General features: G+C 34.0%; 1 protein-coding gene across 1 annotated transcript in view; it reads left to right on the top strand.

Annotated features, from left to right (window-relative positions):
- LOC106711626 (innexin inx1) overlaps positions 1–19,158 on the top strand; it is a 33,213-nt gene that overhangs the window by 2,896 nt on the left and 11,159 nt on the right. The window contains exons 2-4 of the mRNA XM_014503987.2: positions 10,199–10,577; positions 16,984–17,091; positions 18,227–18,382. Coding sequence (XP_014359473.1) covers positions 10,329–10,577; positions 16,984–17,091; positions 18,227–18,382 — 513 coding nt within the window. The 5' untranslated portion in view covers positions 10,199–10,328. The remainder of the gene's footprint in view (positions 1–10,198; positions 10,578–16,983; positions 17,092–18,226; positions 18,383–19,158) is intronic.

Raw genomic sequence — 19,158 nt, forward strand, 5'->3', positions numbered from 1 at the left:
TTAACGCTAGCCGTTCTCCGCGTCTCCGTTCGCGCGAAATAAAAAAAACTTAATTAGTCACCTGTACAAAATTTCAGCGAGATCCGTTTAGCCGTTCTGGAGACACGTTCATCATCCATCCATCCATCCATTTAAAATATTAGTAAGGTAGGTCTTATATAAAGGTTTTAATTGGTTTTGGATAATTATTCCGAAATTTACTCTAAATGCAAACATTTTAATAGGTAAGATTAATGACTAAAAAGCACAAAATATATATAGATATTGAAGCTATTACGACATATTTAGTTATTTTGTCGTAACGTTAAAGTAAATCATACAAGGGCAATAAGATCAGGCCATTATCTTGGTTGTACCGTGAACTCGATATTGTGACATTCTGTAATTCCGTCGTTTTGATTGCCATAAAAGAAAATGCTCTCAAAAGTAACATAAAAAAAAAAATTCAAACAAAATGCACTAAAAAGAAACAAAATAATGTCATGAAAACTCTCTAAACTCTAGTAGTTAGTAGTAGGGGCTCAGTTTTCCGCAACTCCACGACAAGCGCGTATTTTGCGTGTCTCTAAACTCTAAAGAAAGTTCTCTTCTTTCTTGTAACATGTCTATATTGTATAATTATTGTTATTTCGCAGTCGGTGTCGGCCGAAGTAAATAGGTGACATTTTATATTTGAGATGTATTAGACATACTTACGTTTATGTCCCTACTTAGGCCGAAACCGACTCCAAAATAACAATAATTATACAATATAGACATGTTACAAGAAACAAGAGAACTTTCTTTAGAGTTTAGAGACACGCAAAATACGCGCTTGTCGTGGAGTTGCGGAAAACTGAGCCCCTACTACTAACTACTAGAGTTTAGAGAGTTTTCATGACATTATTTTGTTTCTTTTTAGTGCATTTTGTTTGAATTTTTTTTTTATGTTACTTTTGAGAGCATTTTGTTTGAAATTGGTTTTTTTAGGTTACTTTTGAGTGCATTTTGTTTGAAATTGGTTTTTTTAGGTTACTTTTGAGTGCATTTTGTTTGAGATTGTATTTTTTTTGAAGTCGGCTATTTTTTTTTCTTAAAATTTTTGTTTTATTTCACAATTTTTAGTGAATTTGAAGTTCAATTACAAATTTCCTTAATACATATAAAGACATAAATAAGACAAATAAAGAAAAGGACTTTCCTATTTGATATTTGTGTACTTCAATTCAAAAACTAATTTAGAATGCAGCAGATAACCACTTATCCTTTAAACAATGAAATAATTATCAAAATCGGTATACAAATTCAAAATTAACGAACTAATACATCGTAGCGTGCCTTTAATTATGTCCAGCCGCGCGTCGCACTAGCATTTTTCGAATGCGCGTAGTTTTTAATTATTTAATATCTCCCAAACTATTGATCAGAATTACATAGTTTAAAGGCTAATGTAATCTGCATTTAATACTCTAGCCATCAAACATATTTATTTGGATAAGGATTCATATCGAATATAATATAATAGGGCCGTAAGCTTACGACGCTGTTTTTCGTGTGCATTTTAATCGAAGTTTGTTCACAATAACATGGTTTTTGTGAGACATCCATAGATGATAGATATATGCCACCGAAGACATTTATTTAGCAAATTTAAGGATCTATAATTACTCCATACATCATTTTTATGTAAGTCATATAGTTTGACCTACGCAAGCCCAGAAAGCAAAATTGTGCTTTTCGTGTAGCATTTTTCGTTTCCGCGTAATTTTATTCTTACGATATCTCCTAAACTATTAGACAGAATGATATAGTTTCAATTGCAAATATAATCTACATTAAATTCTCTTGATAATGAACATGTTTATTTACATAAGGGTTAATACTGAACTCGAATAATAGCGTCGGAAATAGGGCATGAATTTATTTTGATGTTTCTGAAGAAAAAAATGGTTATTGTGAGAAAACTATAAAAGATAGATATATGCTATCGCGGACTTTTATTTAGCACATTTAAAGAGCTACAATTCGCCATACATCATTTTTATGTAGGTCCTATAGTTTAGCCTACGTAAGCGCTGAAAGCAAAAATGTCCCTAATGTTCGCAACAAATTTTGAAGCTATATTCAAAATCTACTAGTCTTCTAGTTATTTAAAAAAAAAAACAAAAAAATGGGACCCACCTGCAAGCACTTCCTTTCGATTAAAATATTTTTCATCAAAATCGGACCACCAGGGGCGGAGTTTCGCGGTAACACACATAAAAAAAAAAAAAAAAAAATACAGTCGAATTGATAACCTCCTTCTTTTTGAAGTCGGCTAAAAAACAAAACATCTTCTTCCAATGAAAGACATCATGCAAAAATATTGTTTGTTACAGTCACTTTGTTTCCAAACGTAGGTAATTCTTAAATAATAAATATCTTCCAGAAAAGGATCAGTTCTGTGGATCTGGAGATCGTGCCGAGAAAAATTACATGACAAATCTCGCGTTCAAACTGTCCCTACATGAAATGTCTAAACGTGCGTTTCCACTTCGGCAACACTTGATACAAAAGTGTCGATAGTAAGTGTTTCTTGAAAGCATACCCTTAGAGAACATTTGTTAAACCTAGATGTCCTTAAAATAGTCTTGAAGGTCTAAGACTGGTTACTATATGTTGTGCTTATACCGTTGTCACTAGTTCGCCTTGACCGCGACAGGACCACATTTCTTGGTCCCAGTCTTGCATCTGGTCTTACTTTAAAATGTTAATGAGTTATTATTAATTCTGTGAGAAAGTTGTCGATTGATAGAGTTTGATTTTTATGTCTGTCATCACGCGATGATGTTTTTTTCAGCAATTTGTTTGTTTCCGATTAACAAATGGCTATAAATTGTTATTGTCGTAATTTCAATACAAGATCACGACGGAAAAATTTTTATGCTACTAGCTTTTACCCGCGACTCCGTCCGCGCGGAATAAAAAAAAAAAAAGAAAACGGGGTAAAAATTATCCTATTCCTGGTTCTAAGCTACCTGCTCACCAATTTTCAGTGAAATCGATTCAGCCGTTCTTGAGTTATAAATGGTGTAACTAACACAACTTTCTTTTATATATATAGATAGATAAGATATAGATTTAAATCCTTTGTTTTTTTTTCTATTTCTAGTTTAAGTAAATTATGCAATAGTATTTTGTGTCTTTTCTGAAATAAATAGTTTTGTTAGTACGGGCATTATTTTTCGAAGCATTTCTCTTTAATTGTGATCATTCCACAAGTGAATGTATTTACAAATATACATACAATAGTTTTGATTTAATGTCCCTGTTAAGTCTTTTATATTGTTTGTTAGTTATTGTTGCAAATGACAAAGAGAATGTTTAATAAACAATGTATTTAAATTAGTCTCACTTTCATGCTTTATCTTACTAATATTATAAATGCGAATGTTTAGATGGATGGATGTTTGAATGTATCTCCAGAACGGCTCAACGGATCTTGATGAAATTTGGCACAGATATAAAACATAGTCTGGAAGAACACATAACCTACTTATAACGTTTTATTATATTCTGCACGGACGGAGTCGCGGGCGACAGCTAATTTATTATAAAATCTTACATTTATTAGAAAAATTAAAGAATTTATTTTTTTAATATTATATCAGTAAATATGATGCATCTGTCCTATTCTAACACACATGTAACGTTTAAGTAGGTTACATGGTCCATGGCGCAGGAAAGCGGTAATTTTGGAAGTTGACATTTGGTCATTATGAATGACAACGCGACAGACAGGGCATTCACCTGATGTCCAAGCGTCTACATAACGTTACTTTATTTAGTCCTACGCGTTTAATAATTGAGATATAATTTGCTATACTTTATAGCAGCTAATCAAGATGTGTAATTATTTTTTTTTATTAACATTATATCGTGTTTCGTCTGATGAGTATGTGTGTTGGTGGCCTAATTTTAGTCCTCATTCCTCCTTATAAGAAAAGGATGGGAAGCGGAAATGGATTTGATAGAGGAGGGACTCATGGGTAGGGAAAATATTCTCTTTCTGTGCGCCTCCTCCGTCGAATATAGGTAAGCAAAGCATCTGTAATTGCAGATGGACAGATGTCTCTTCGTTTTTTCGCGAAATCAGGTTGCAGTTTGCTCGCTTGCAACCTTATAATAAAAAAAATGACTTAAATGAACTTTTAATGTATAGAGTATGGTATTATTAAAGTTTTCTATAATTAAAAAAAATCGATTTTGATAGCGCAAAAACTTGCACGTTGACACTAAACTACTGCTTGTTGGTAACAAATTAAACTTAGTAACGTGGGATTTTATTGTTGCCCCAAGGCATAGGAAGTGAATCAAAAAGCAGTCCAAACTGCTTTTTGATTCACTTCCTATGTCAGACATTATAATTATGTATTGACGTCATTAATATAATTGAGTTTCATAATTTATTTCTTATGTTCAGTGTCCAAGTAAATGATTATATCAAGGCAGTCATTGGAACAGAATTCTTTGTAAAATTTATAACCTCAAAAGCATGGCGTAGAGAAAGTGCATCCTAAAGTACCCGTTTCGATATACTTCATTCCGATATTCGGGTCGAATTGATCAATTGTCGCCCGGGTCAATTGCCACGGGCGTCCAATGAGCGGACACGGGCAATAAGTCAAACTGACCCATGTATGTAGTCTTCGCTACATAATATTGGACCCGAGCATTGCTCAAACAAGTACCAAAATTGACGAAAAGATGATTAATATAGGATTGAAGATAACATACTCTCGGGAAAATAATGGAACGACATTGAAATATGTTTTTTCAATCCCTACCAACTATGTTTAAATTACTAAATCATATAGTTTTTACTAGTATGTAAACAAGCTAACATTTAATTTATGTTATTGGGTAGGTAAGCTCTGGTCTATATTCTGCATAGTCTGTATAAATTTACTGGCCTAGGTCCTTTCGATTATAATACGTGAAAAATAACTTCCTTATATGTACTTAAATTGAAAAATAAGTCTATTCAATGACCTTATAAATCTAATTAAACTTTTCACCAGGAAATAGAATGATTACTAAATAGTTTTTTAAGGTGTTGCTTACTGATTGTGTTGCTATATTGAAATACTAGCTGTCGCCCGCGACACCGTCCGTGCGAATTTAAATAAAACGTAATAAGTGGCCTATGTGTTCTTCCAGACTATGTTCTACATCTATGCTAAATTTCGTCAAGAACCGTTGAGCCGTTTTGGAAATACCTTCAAACAAACATCCATCCATCCATCTAAACATTTGCATTTATAATATTAGTATGATTAAAATAGTAAATTTAAAAGGGAAAGCGACAACAAACTGAAGTTTGTCTTGTCATTATTGTGAAATGTTTGTGTGGATATCACAACATCCGAGCATGTTGTTTGCAAGCTACTCACCGTAGTCTATGAATGTAACGCATTGTTTTAATTCAGTAACAATTTGTTATTGTTAAAAAATGTTATGAATTAAACTTCTGCCTCATCAGTCTATTATTTTTTTTAGTCTATGGTCGAAGTTTGAATTTAGGAATGCAGAAAAAAAATCGTGTCAATTCATTTTACAAATTATATTGGTGCAGTGTAAAAACGTGTTCATAAATAAAGTAATTACGTGACCCAACTCGCAAGGAATATCAAAGGTACCCTCGTTTCTTAGTTTCAAACAGAAATAGCTCCCACCCTTCCCTAGTAGCTTTACGAGCACTCGTAAAGCGCAGGCAGCGCTCACTAGCGTGGATAATTGTCTGTGTGTTTGTTTCTTCACGTGTCAATTGCTGTAAAGAAGGTGCTCAACCTATTTTGTGTACGTTATTGAATAACGGCGGGTAGGACAAAAAAGATTTTTTGTGTTACCCTGCAAGCTTGAAAAAGGGAATCCTTACCCCTATTGTGGGTGTTTACGCAAATGTACAGAAAAACAGTTCAAAAGAGTTCAATACTTTAGTTTTTTTTTTTCAAAAATATGTGGTTCGTCAAAGACTGAATTGCTGAGGTTATCTTAAATGTCACACTAGATTGATAAGTCATATAGACAGACAAAGTTATCTGACCCGGTAGGCATGTCAAACTTAATTAATAGCTCACTAGCGTCCCTCTGTCAATGACGAAAAAATGTCACAAGATTCTTGTAGCAGTCTTGTTATTTCTTTTATTTAATGGAAATTTTTAAATCTCAGTTCAAAGTATACGTGTTCTATTTCCTTTCGGCTGTCTATAGAGTTATTTATGCACATTTAAATGGACTCAGGATATGATTTCGACGTATGAGTTTTAAATTAATTAGTTTCCAATCGTAGTATCGATTACACATCCGACGCTGTAAAAATCAAAATGATTTTACGTAAAGAAATCACAGATTTAGCTTCACATAAAGTCCGTCTAAATAATGGTTACATTTGAAACTCGTCTAGAAATACGACAATGAGTAACACCTAACAACTTCTTCTTGACAGAATAATGAATGTAACAATTTGTTATCTCTTTCATTAGTTCTACGTCTGCCCCAAGTTTCAAGAAACAAAACCAGATGGTACACTTTTCAACATTGCTGTCAGTAAATATTTTAATATTAGATTTCTTTGTATTCAAATGTTCTTATTGAAAAATTACGCTGATTACACTGGATTACAGCATGTCTGTTGCATGAGATTTTTTACATGAATCTGAATAGTTTTTCCACGCTGATTTCAAAAATATATGCCGTTTTTATGAAGCAGCTCTAGTTTTGGAGTTACGAAGTGACAGGGTTTTTCATTGAAAATGCACATAGTTTAAGTATAAAAAATTCATTAAATATATTTATTCAGAACAAAATTTCCTTTTTTTGGATTTTCTAGAGTGAGATGTATTATGAGTACTATTTTGAATGCTCCAACAATAATCAGCCATCATATGTTCATTCTAGTACCCCTGATATCTCTCCGAATATGCTGGTAAAAGCGCTCTCCTTGTTCCTCGCTCAGGTCACCGAGATTTTCAGGAAAATAGTCAAGATGGCTGTGAAAGTAGTGAAGCTTGATAATCGTGTTGCATCCAAGCCGCTGGAAGTGTATCAGCAACTGTTTAACGTGCTGAATGTAGCCGTCATACTTCCTATTGGCCAAAAAAATTCTCACTACACAAGCAAACTCTTCCCATGCACATTTCTCGACAGCTATCATATGGTTGATAATTTTTTTATCATCTATCAACTTCCTGATTTGTGGGCCATCGAAAATACCACCTTTGATTTTCTCACTACTCAATTTTGGAAACACTTTTTCAATGTATTTGAAACATTCGCCATCTTTGTTAAGAGCTTTTACTAACTGTTTTATCAACCCCAGTTTTATATGCATACTGTGATGTTGATGTGTCACTAATACTCAAGACTGTTCGTATGGCAGATTTTAAGTTTGGATATATCCACTTAGAGCAATTTTTGTGGTTTATTCCTATGATATTCGTTAAACAGAAATAACAGTCATCACGATGGTTGGATGGTTCACGCCAAATCATAGGAGCTTTGTACTTAAAAGTGGATCTTTTTTTGTTTGCCCGTAGTCGCAAAGATTTAACACAACTTTTGCATACCAAACTTGGTATCCAAAGTTTAGCGTTTGACGGCAATGGAAACCAAAAGTAGTCAAAGTATGCCTTTTTCACAAAGCCCGACACATTTAAATGAAATTTTTGGAACACATATTCTCCACAAATAACACAAAAACAATCAGGATTATTAAACACGTCCTTCTTGAGGAAGACATAATGAAATTTATAAAAGAACTAGTTAAGTTACACCACTACTGATAGAAACTACCGACTACTTATGTAAATTCAAGACGGTACCTGTATCTCACTAACTAGAGCTGCTACAAAAAATCTGAGAGTAGATTTGAAATCAGCGCACCCAAATTAGTAAACAACAGTAGAAAAACTTCATGCAACAAAAAAAAAGTTTGATTTTGTTGTCCTGTGTTATAGATGTGACACAATTAGTTTAAAAAAAGTTTTTAAGCCAATCAATAGGATCATCATCAGCTCACTATACGTCTCCACTGAGGGGCTCGGAGCCTACCCCAAGTTAGGGGTGACTAGGCAATAGTCAACCATGCTGGCCAAGTGCGGGCTGGTTGACTTCACACATATCATTTAATTTCTTCTCAGATATATGAAGGTTGCATCACGATGTTTTCCTTCACCGTAAGAACGTCGGATAAATGTACATATGTAAATCGAGAATCGAAAAACACATTGGTACATGGTGGGATTCGAACCCAGGACCTGCAGATTACAAGTCAAGTGCTTAACCCCTGAGCCACCGACGCTCTCAATAGGATATTTAGCATTAACTTTGCATTTAGTAGTTTTAGCTACTGATTTAGATGTTATTTGGCAACTTCGTGAAATCTCGCATTCATACTTAGCAAGTTAAAGATTACGTTTAGACAGATTATAAGAAAAGAAAAATTACCTCTTCTTGCTGATATTGTGAAAGTTTTCAGCTACCATTTAGTGTAAAAAAATCTCTTCGCCGCTAAAAGTTTTTCCTACCAATTTCACTAGCTATTGTTATTTATTTAGTTTTTTAGCGCTACTTTTAGAAAGCTATGCTAAATAATAGATCACGGTTTTGTCAAATTCTAAATACAATCAATTTACATTATGATAAGAGGATAAAAAGCTGTTTTCTACACCTTTGTATATCCGGTAATCTGAAGAAATAAATTATTTGGCTTAGAAACCGTGACGATGTTTTTAACTTTCTTTTGTTCCTTACACTTTTACTGAACTTGCCTTTTATAAGTCCAATGTTTTGGTCTCCTTTGATTGTTGTCTCATTGATCGAGTATCTATTCCAAACATTTCTGTGAACTTATTTTATCTGGGAAAGGGCTTATTTGTGTTCAGTTTTTCGCATTTTTTCTATTGCGTTTTCTTATAATAATAAGTTTTATTAATACTGTAAATTGTTATGTAATAATGAGGATTTTTATTTCATCATTCTCATGGTATGAGATTATTCACAATATCTTTGGTTGTCAATAGAAGAAGACATCTGTGAACGATAGAGTACGATACTCGTATAGTGAAGAATATAAGTGTAAATTTGTTAATATAATAATTAATTTGAGCAAATTTTTTTATCTAAAAGCCTTAATAGGTATTCAACTTAAACAATAGAATGTCATTGATTCCTTCGTCTTGCATAAAAATGTCAAACTAATTTTAATTTTTAAGTAGTAAATAATGCATTTCATTCGTTTTTAATCTAGGTGTTTTAATATCTCACGTATGTTCAGTAATTTGTAGAGCCCCAAAACATCCAAGCACGAGCATCAACTTGTTTGACTTTTGTTTGGACAACTGCATTAAGTGGAACTTAGAATATTTTTGTTATGTTTTATACATTTACCAAAAGTACGTCCCAGAAACATATATTGGTCTGAATTGAATTGGATCCACTTGAATTATAACATCAATTTCACGAGGTACATTTTAAACTTAAAATGCTTGAATGAGTTTCTAACAATAAACTAGGAAATAAAACCAACTTGCATTCGTCGCATGTAGATGTTATAAAACCTATTTAATCTAAATCAGCCATGCACTATTAACTTTTTATTGTAAAAGTAATCACGATAGTCGGACGTTAACCTTTTCTAGAAGTAGTGGCCCTAATATTGTACCTTGCGGGATTCTTGCACAGAAACAACGATTATATACTTTAATAACATTAAATTAAGGTTTAAAATTTGATGTTCAATGTATGTGTTTTGCTAGCAGCATTTATTAAATCTAGTGATGTGTTAAAACGTAATCGCGCGTTGTATTGTTTGTTCACCGTGTCTAATGCAACATGTAAGTCGACATGCAAAGTGTGCTGTAATATTACATTTGCATAGTAGGTACCCTATTACTTGAAGTTACGTTGTTTTTGTAATTTGTTCTTTATTGACCCTCGTAGTTTGTGCACGTGGATACATATTTAAATAACTATGCAGAACAAGCAATTCTGATATCCGTAGATTTCGTAAGATGTAAAATTTTAATAGTTGTTGTTAATTGTAATCATTATTAATTTAGCACTAACTCCTTACAATTTTTTTTCGTGTCTCCGATTATTTCTATGACATTTTTTATAATCGTTTTAGATTAGGTACTTGTCAATTAAAATCTAATTTCATTATGCTTTATTGTTTCAGATACAACAAGCAATCTCGACAATAATCTCGCATCGCGACACAGCGATACTATGAATTTTTGAAAAGACTGATTTTACGTAGTTAAGAATACGCACATAACTCGATAATTGCGTAATGCTATAAGCTCAAGATGTTGAGACTATTGGGTGGATTGAGCGTGTACTTCAAGTACCAAGATATAAAGACTGACAACGCGGTGTTCCGCCTCCATAATGTGTTCACGACGGTGCTTCTGCTCACCTGCTCGCTCATTATCACCGCCACACAGTACGTTGGACATCCCATACAGTGCATCGTCAACGGCCTCCCCGCTAATGTCGTTAACACCTTCTGTTGGATCACTTCTACGTTTACGATGCCAGATGCTTTTGCTAGAGAGGTAAGTGATGCAGTAGTTTTCATTTCAACCACGTCTCTGGTATGCCACAACTTTAACTGTCACACTCTGAGTTTTTAGTAACCACGGAGAGTGAGATCTTCTAATGTGTATTTAGTATGAGAAACGTACTCTGAGATGTTTCATAAATAACAATTAGATAACACTGAGTGTGACAGTAAGAGAAATAGCACAAAGTTTAAACTCTACGACGCATTTGCTAAAGATTAAATTAAAAGGTCAGTCCACTCGTGTTTTTGATCTACGAGTCTCTTAAGAAGAATATTTTTAATTCAGTTAGTTTTTGAATTTATTACATTTGAGCGTATGCGTGTCTGTACATAGATAAACCGAGGTTTAAATTTAAATTAATGTCAATAAAATGGAATATGTATGTATGTACAACGCTAGAAGCGCGGAAGCGTGTTGCCTAATGTTTATTTGATTACACTACCGTTGGGGTACATACTCGTATATTACGTGTTCTTGAAAGATTATTTTTTAAATAGCGCAATGCTCCATTCTTAATGTATTCTTTCTAACTTGTTAAAATATTAAATGCACGTTTAACATGTGTTGTATTCGATTATTGTTATTATTTGTCGATGGAACACGTAAATGTTATTAGTGGAGACATCTGCAAGCGCTTTGCGATTTGTTCCACATATGACAGACGTCGCAGCTGTCACTATTCCCTCCTCACGAACAGATTTATGATGCAACAATGTCGTAATATGCAACCAAACTACTACTACAGTCTAAAATGAATAGTGTGAATCATCACAATTTTTTTACTGTGTGATATACGAGAGCGTCGGTGGCTCAGGGGTTAAGCACTTAACTTGCAATCTGCAGGTCCTAGTTTCGAATTCCGCCATGTACCAATGTGTTTTTCGAGTTTCGATTTACATATGTACATTTATCCGACTTTCTTACGTTGAACATTGTGATGCAACATGCACATGTCTGAAAAGAATTTCAATGATATGTGTGAAGTCATCCCGCACTGGGCCAGCGTGGTTGAATATGGCCTTGTCACCCCTAAGTTAGGGTAGGCCCTAGCACCTCGGTGGGGACGTATAGTGAGCTGATGATGATGACCTTAAATATAGTAATAATATTCAACAATTCGTTTGGATAAAAGAATACTAAAGTTTTTGGATGTATTGACAAAGTATATTCCATTTTGACATATAGATCTTTACTAATTGATAAATTACATAATTTTTAATTTTGTCCGCTCTATCAAAGTTATGGGACCGTTAGATTGTATTTTTGTCCTATTAAGTTAACAAGTAACCTTTAAAAGTTTTGTGCTAACTCCTACTTAAACTATGAGTTAATCATCCGCACAGCCGCGCCTGTCATTACACAATTTGACGTGATATTGCCTAGAACTACGTATTGCAAGTCTGAATAAGTAGGTCTTGGGAAACCAGTCGAAAAACTCAGCTCACCTCCAATTGTTATGTCTGCAGAGTGAAAAAAATGTTGCCAAATTATTAATATTAAATGGTCTTTCATCATTCATTAATTATTTCATTTCATTTTCTATTAATTAATGAAATGAAATGTTATATGTTGCTTGTATGTACTCAGAAACCTCGCGAAATAATTCTACACTAAAATGGTTTCATTGAGTCAAAACAATTTACTAAACAAACCAAAGTGCGACAAAGTGGCGTCATCTATTAGTTTATTTGAGACTCAAATAGAGATCGTTTTGCACTTTACTTTTAATCGTGAGTTAACTTACGTAGTATCGATTAATGGTTTGACCGGACTTTAATTGTCGTGGGATTAACCTCGTCAATAATAGCTTAAATATTGTGATTTTGGTTTGTGAAGGAGCAAAGGAAGCGTCGAAAATTAATATACTATACTAATTAGTATTTAAATTTAGTGTAAGTTATATTTAAGTATATGTAAAGTGTAGGAACTTGAAAATTATTAATCGAAACATTACCTCATCCTAATATCATATCGATAGTCTAGTGTCTAATAATTCTTGCTAAACGCTTGCTAATGAAGCCATGCTTTCCTCTTATGTGTACGACGACTCCCCGCGGAATAAAAAAAAAAGTAGTAAGTAGCTTATGTAGTCTTCCAGTTTATGTTCTAAATCTATCTCAAATTTCATCAAGATCCGTTGAGACGTTTCGGAGATACTTTCAAACAAACATCCATCCATCCAAACATTCGCATTTATAATATTAGTAAGATATCTTCAAAAATAGAAGTATCGTAAGAAGCTTGGATCAACTAAAAAAGCACGGTGTTGAAATTTCAAGACAAAGTCGGTGGATGTGACGCTAAAAGTATCCTGAATGCTCTTCGAAATACAAAGGGAAGAGCTAAGTATGCTTCGTACAAGGAGTGTTGGCTTCAGGCCAATGCATGTATTGTCCGCTGTTTTTGTGGCCATTAGTTTAATTACATTACAAGTGATTATGTGCAATTAATTTTGTACTAAAGTGTTATTGGAATATAGACTAGATGAAATGAAGTGAGGTGAATCTAAAGATCGTTGTATAAATTGTATAAGTTAGAGTGTCATAAATAAAACATGGGTAGTTGCTTCCGTTAGAATAAATGTCACCAGTCTCATAAAAATTAATAGTTCTTCTTTTTTTTGTCTGTTTAAATATTGTTTAATTTTTACGAAACGTTTTCAGATTTCCATAATATGCGGGTTTTAAAGGCTCGTGTCTTTTGTTTAGTGCATATTCATGTTCAATTGGCAAATGGCGTGTGCAACTTGACTGATAAAGCTTTGGATTTATTGCCGAAGGTAAAATAACGTGTCGTTTAATTTGTAAGTTGAATTTACAACACATTGTATGTGGTTTGGTGACGCTGATATTTGGGTCGAGTGCTCGTGAAATCACTAATTTGTTTGCGTAAAATAGGCTATGTGTGAAGGTTGGCGGATATTTTTCATTATTTTTTATGTGTTGTCGGTATAAATGGAAATTTTTAATATATACACGTCATATATCAAATTTATTACCCACAATTATTTTTAATAATCGTTTTAAAAAGGTTAATGGTATGTAAAAGTTGAATCTGATTACATTTATCAAACAAATACAGCATTTAATTAAAGGGGAATTTCGGCGGTATTTCCAAACCAGTACGACTTAGGGTCCTTCAAGAAGCGAGCGTATATCTTTCTTAAAGGCCGGCAATGCATCGGCAATTCCCCTAGTGTTGCGGATGTCCATGGGCGTCGATGATCACTTCGGTGTTCACGCCGCTCGTTTGCCCGCTTCTCTTATAAAAAAATATATATTCCAGAATTATTTCAGTGAATTTCGGAAATTCCGGACTCTACCACTAAAAGATAGAAAACTCGTGTTGTACATTTTGTGACGATGTGTTGACAGTGATAGATTAGATGATTAAAAATATACTGCTAAAATTACTACCAGATAACCTACTAAATAACATCGAATGTAACACAGCAGTAAAACCTCTTTCTTTGCACAAATTATATTGTAAGTTGACAATTGCGCCCAGTGTAATGGTAACTGGCCATTTCCTTTGCGCGCACGTGAGATGATTTGCAACAGTTATTCATTAGTATTGTAGGGACCATCCCGGTTTGCTTTGTGGCTGACTGACGTTAAAAATTATTATACAATGCTAGTTGAAATTCGCAAATAAAGGAAGCGAAGCATCTTACTAATATTATAAATGCGAAAGTTTATATGGATGTATGTTTGTTTGAAGGTATCTTCGGAACAGCTGAATGGATTTTGATGAAATATGGCACAGATGTAGGTCAAAGTCTGGAAGAACATATAGGCTACTAATTAAGTTTGTTGCGGGCGACAGCTAGTTATTAATAACGTTTAAACAGATCTTGATCTACGCTAAGGAATTGATTAATTAATCACTAAATAATTAACTTGTGGCAGTAAGAGCAACGAAGCCTAAGCCTTGATCAGAAGGTATTAGGTTATCAGAACTTGCTCTATAATTATAACCTTCCAATTATCACGTTCACCCACTTCCTCACATCAATTTGATGAAATCTTTGTGTTAATTTTGCATTTCTCCCGCGCGTATAAATTCTTTACTGTTTTATTCACGTGTGTCGTCAGGGCTGTCTCTTAAATTAATTCGGTTCTAGAATATTTTATATCGGATTTTTTAATAATTTCGTTCTTCTTTAATAATTACTTTAATCTTAACAGTTTCCTTCTCTGTTACTTTCATTACATAAACAAACTCAAACAACAAACTCTGTCAATCCCTAAGCCGGCTCCTTACGTTTGGTGTTTGACACAACCATGTGCCAAACACCGTTCACAAACACCAAACACAAACAGGCATCCTCACGTTTGAAGACGAACTTGCTAGTTTTGGCAAGATCATTATTCAATGTACTCTGATTTATGTAGAAAAACCGACGCTGATGCCGATCACGGTCACAAACAGGGAACACCACGCAAAAACAGACAAGTATCTACAAGTTCATGTCTGGTGTTTGGTATTCGCTGTTCATATCAGTTTGTAACCTCACTTTATAGTACGCTTTGTATATCGCCCTGGTATAAAAAATATGAAATCTTGATGTCATATTCCTACATTCTACATATATGTCGCTTCTTAAGGTAAGACTATTCTGGGCTCATTTGTTTCAAGAGTTGAAGTTTTCTTTCTGAAAAAAAAAAACATTTAAAAAGTATCAGTTGACAGCCCTGGCCTCGTCCACTTGTTGAGGAAATCAAGTCCGCGTATCTGATTCATACAATTACACTGGTTGATCTCTGCATTGACCCGCTCTGATTTTGTCCTCATTAAGACATGTTTTTCACTGTATATGTATCCTCCTGAATCATTTTTCTTAGGTAACTTTCCTCCCTTATTATCTAAAGTCCCTTCCTTATTTTCCTGGAAATTTTTCCAAGAAATGCATTGTGTATTTTTGTTGATTGTAAATGACTTTTGTTCGCTTGATATATCTTGACTATTTTGTTTTAACTTTTCATCAACTGTTTCTATAGTTTTTTTGCTTATTCCTAATTTTGTACATAATGCGAGCCTTTTATAGCCTTTCGTTAGTTCTTATCCCGATTCTAGCTCTCCATCGTCGACTATAGCGACTTACTAGAATAATATAATTATTATTCCTTATGACTCATAACGTCTGATGCACTTTGCATTAATAAATGAACAGCTGATTTGTCAACGCAGCGGGCGCGTGACTTATGGACTATTCCGAGACCTTCCGCTTTGTCAGACAATTGTTTAATTAATTACTCAAGCTGTGACGTCATTTATTGTCCTGAATGTTACGTCATAATCTGTAGACGAGAGGTAGAAATAACATCGTCGGTTTGATTTGTATAAGTTTTGAGATGTTTACATTACGTACTGTTTATTACCTTTTTGTTTTTAGTTTAAACAATCTTAATGGTTTTTAATTTTTGGTAAGCATTTTTAAAGTAAAATATTTTACTGAACATCAATTGAAATTTATTCTTTTATATTACCATTTGAGTGTCAATGAAATAAAAGAAGATTTTTTTTTAAAAAGAAAGGACTATCTCCATCGACTAATTCTCTCTGTAAATCGAACCATCCCCGACTCTTTTTGTCGAAATTTTTTACGACTTTTTACATTCTACTTTCTTCCTAAGTGTTTAAACCAACCCCACATATAACAGGGGATTTTATCTCGAGTGGTACTCCAGCGAGGATATCACACAAGTGCTCTGAAGTGCTGTGCAATTTTAAAATGTCTCCCATGTAGAGTGGAAAAGAGGTTAAGCACAAATTAAGCATTTCCAGTTTTATTTACATAGATTTATAATTATGTAATTACCATTACTGTACCCAGAATTCTAAAATGGATTTTTGACTGCATTTTTCTATCTACACTACATATATCTACTTGTGTTCGTCAATGTGGTATATTGTCCATTTGTCATGACACATACTATAAGAGGCAAAACCCAAGTTCGTATCTGCTAAAAGTTTGACATTTAAAGTCCTTGGTGCAGAGTGGTGCAATGTGTTTAACACATGTGGACCGCGGGGGGTCTGGCCTCGGTGGTAGGTAAATAGGTCGCCTTGTGATCTTAAACACATTCATTGGACTGGATGAGATGGAAGATTTTCTTAGTATGTCATCTTAATTAAATTATTAAAACTTTATCATGTATGAAAATCGTATGCTATATTTACTTTTATCAATTACTAGCTTTTACCAGCGACTCCGTCCGCGCGGAATAAAAAAAATGCACACAAGATAAAGAAGTTCCTATGTCCGTCTCCTAGTTCTAAGCTACCTCCCCATCAATTGGCAGCTAAATCAGTTCAACCGATCTTGAGTTATAAATAGTGTAACTAACACGACTTTCTTTTATATATGTAAGAAGATTGTTTGTCTGTTCTTCAGGTGGGCAAAGCGGTGGCACACCCTGGTATAGCTAACGAGTATGACAGCACACAGGAGAAGAAGTACTACACCTATTACCAATGGGTCTGCTTCGTTCTCTTCTTCCAGGTAACATCAGTACAATATTATTAATACTGTCTTCATATTGTCTTAACATAATTTTCTATTATGTTGGATCTAGTAAGTGTGTTTATATCTCTCTTAAATATAACATTCTTTCAAATATCACGTTTGCAAATAACTTTAAGGCTATCTTTATGATGATCTAAGCCAGTTTAGTACGTGACAATATTTTATAGTTTAATAGAAGTCTTTCCTCAACACGGAAATAATTTTATGTTAAATCATTGCAGTAACTAGGTATTTACCTTAGCTCGCAATCTTGTATTTATTTGTCAATTTGAGTCAAAGGACATCTGTAAAGTGATAATTTTTGATTAAATTTGACAAAGTTACAAGCGACATTCTATAAACAATTATAATAATAACGTTAACACTACAATAACATTAAAAATAAACAGTCTTAATACTCTATTTATGAATATATTAGATAGTCAAAGCTATAACTCGAGAGTCACGACAGAACAGCGCCTAAGTTTCGGTTCTGTGACCCTACGGGGGCGTGTAACGGTGAGCGTGTTATGTGACGTCACACTTGGCGCTAATGAGACGTGGAGGCTGTGACGTCACGCGGTCAGTCGTCACGTCTGTTTTATTTGTGAAGGAAAATTTGTACTACGGAGTAGCCTTACAAATGTTAATGTTACGACAGTTAATCGAACTTGTTTTATAACAGGTCATTGTGTCAATGAACTTTAAGTGGACTGCGATAATTTGTCAAAAATAACGCCTTTAAATGACATTTCCGTACGACATTTATATTCTCGACGAGCGTTTGTATCTCTTATGAAGGAGTAACAGACGTTAACCAAATGACCCATATATCTTCTAAGGGGAATACGGTCAACAAATCAAATATTTTCATCTATTGTATGCACTGATATCTACAAATGGATAGGCGATGGCTTGGAAATGACAGCTTTTGTTTCGTTCTAATTTACCCGCGCCTGTTGATGTTACGTGACAGTTAATTATATTATCTTTGTTCGAATCCACACTACTACTATAGACCGAAAAATCAAATAGGCACAAAATACCACTTCTTATAGCCATTCCATTTATAGTGATTTATGCGTTAGGCGAAAGCTTTCATATGTTATTTACAGGGTTTTTATGTAAACAGGCATTAATGTGCTACACTCCAAAGTTCCTATGGGATGCATTCGAGGGTGGTCTTCTGCGGACTATCGTGATGGGTCTCAACATCGGTATCTGCGATTCGAACGAGAAGGAGAAGAAGAAAGACGCCATCATTGGTTACCTCATCAGGCATGAAAGGGTGAGTTGTCATATTCATTTAGTTCACACTCACAAGAGTCATTCATTCATCAATCTGCTGCTCGTTGATAGTTATCGGAGATTACTTAAATCTTCCATTAAATATGGTTACTTATGTTCCTTAATTCTTAGACCATAATAAGCATAAGCACAAACGAAAAAAAAATGCTTACAAGATATTTGTTGATGTTTTATGTATTCACTTCCGTCCAAATTGGTCCAATTTTCTGCAACTAATGGCCTCAATTCCAAGTATAATTCATCGTGTAAGTCTACATTTTGTAGACAGAAACGACGACATAACTTCACTAAAACTAATGAGGGTCGGGGAAGCCAAAGAAATTTGTCTGGATTACTTGCGACGTGTGCTTTTTTTACTTATTAAAAATAGTAAAATGGTATTATTATATAGAAATACTAGCTTTTACCCGCGACTCCGTCCGCGCGGAATAAAAAATAGAAAACGGGGTAAAAATTATCCTATGTCCGTTTCCTGGTTCTAAGCTACCTGCCCACCAATTTTCAGTCAAATCGATTCAGCCGTTCTTGAGTTATAAATAGTGTAACTAACACGACTTTCTTTTATATATATAAGATGATTGTAGAAATTAATGTCTACAATTGTAGTAAATTAGTAAAAAACGTAAACGTAAACAAAGTTACGGGACATTGATGTAATGTGTAACAATTTCACAAAATCCGAAGAATCAAGGACAATATAATCAGTTACCCGTTTAGCCACGAACTATTCAAATGTCGATTGTAAGCATTCTACGC

This window comes from Papilio machaon, chromosome 3, assembly GCF_912999745.1.
Source record: "Papilio machaon chromosome 3, ilPapMach1.1, whole genome shotgun sequence".
NCBI classification, from domain to species: Eukaryota; Metazoa; Arthropoda; class Insecta; order Lepidoptera; family Papilionidae; genus Papilio; species Papilio machaon.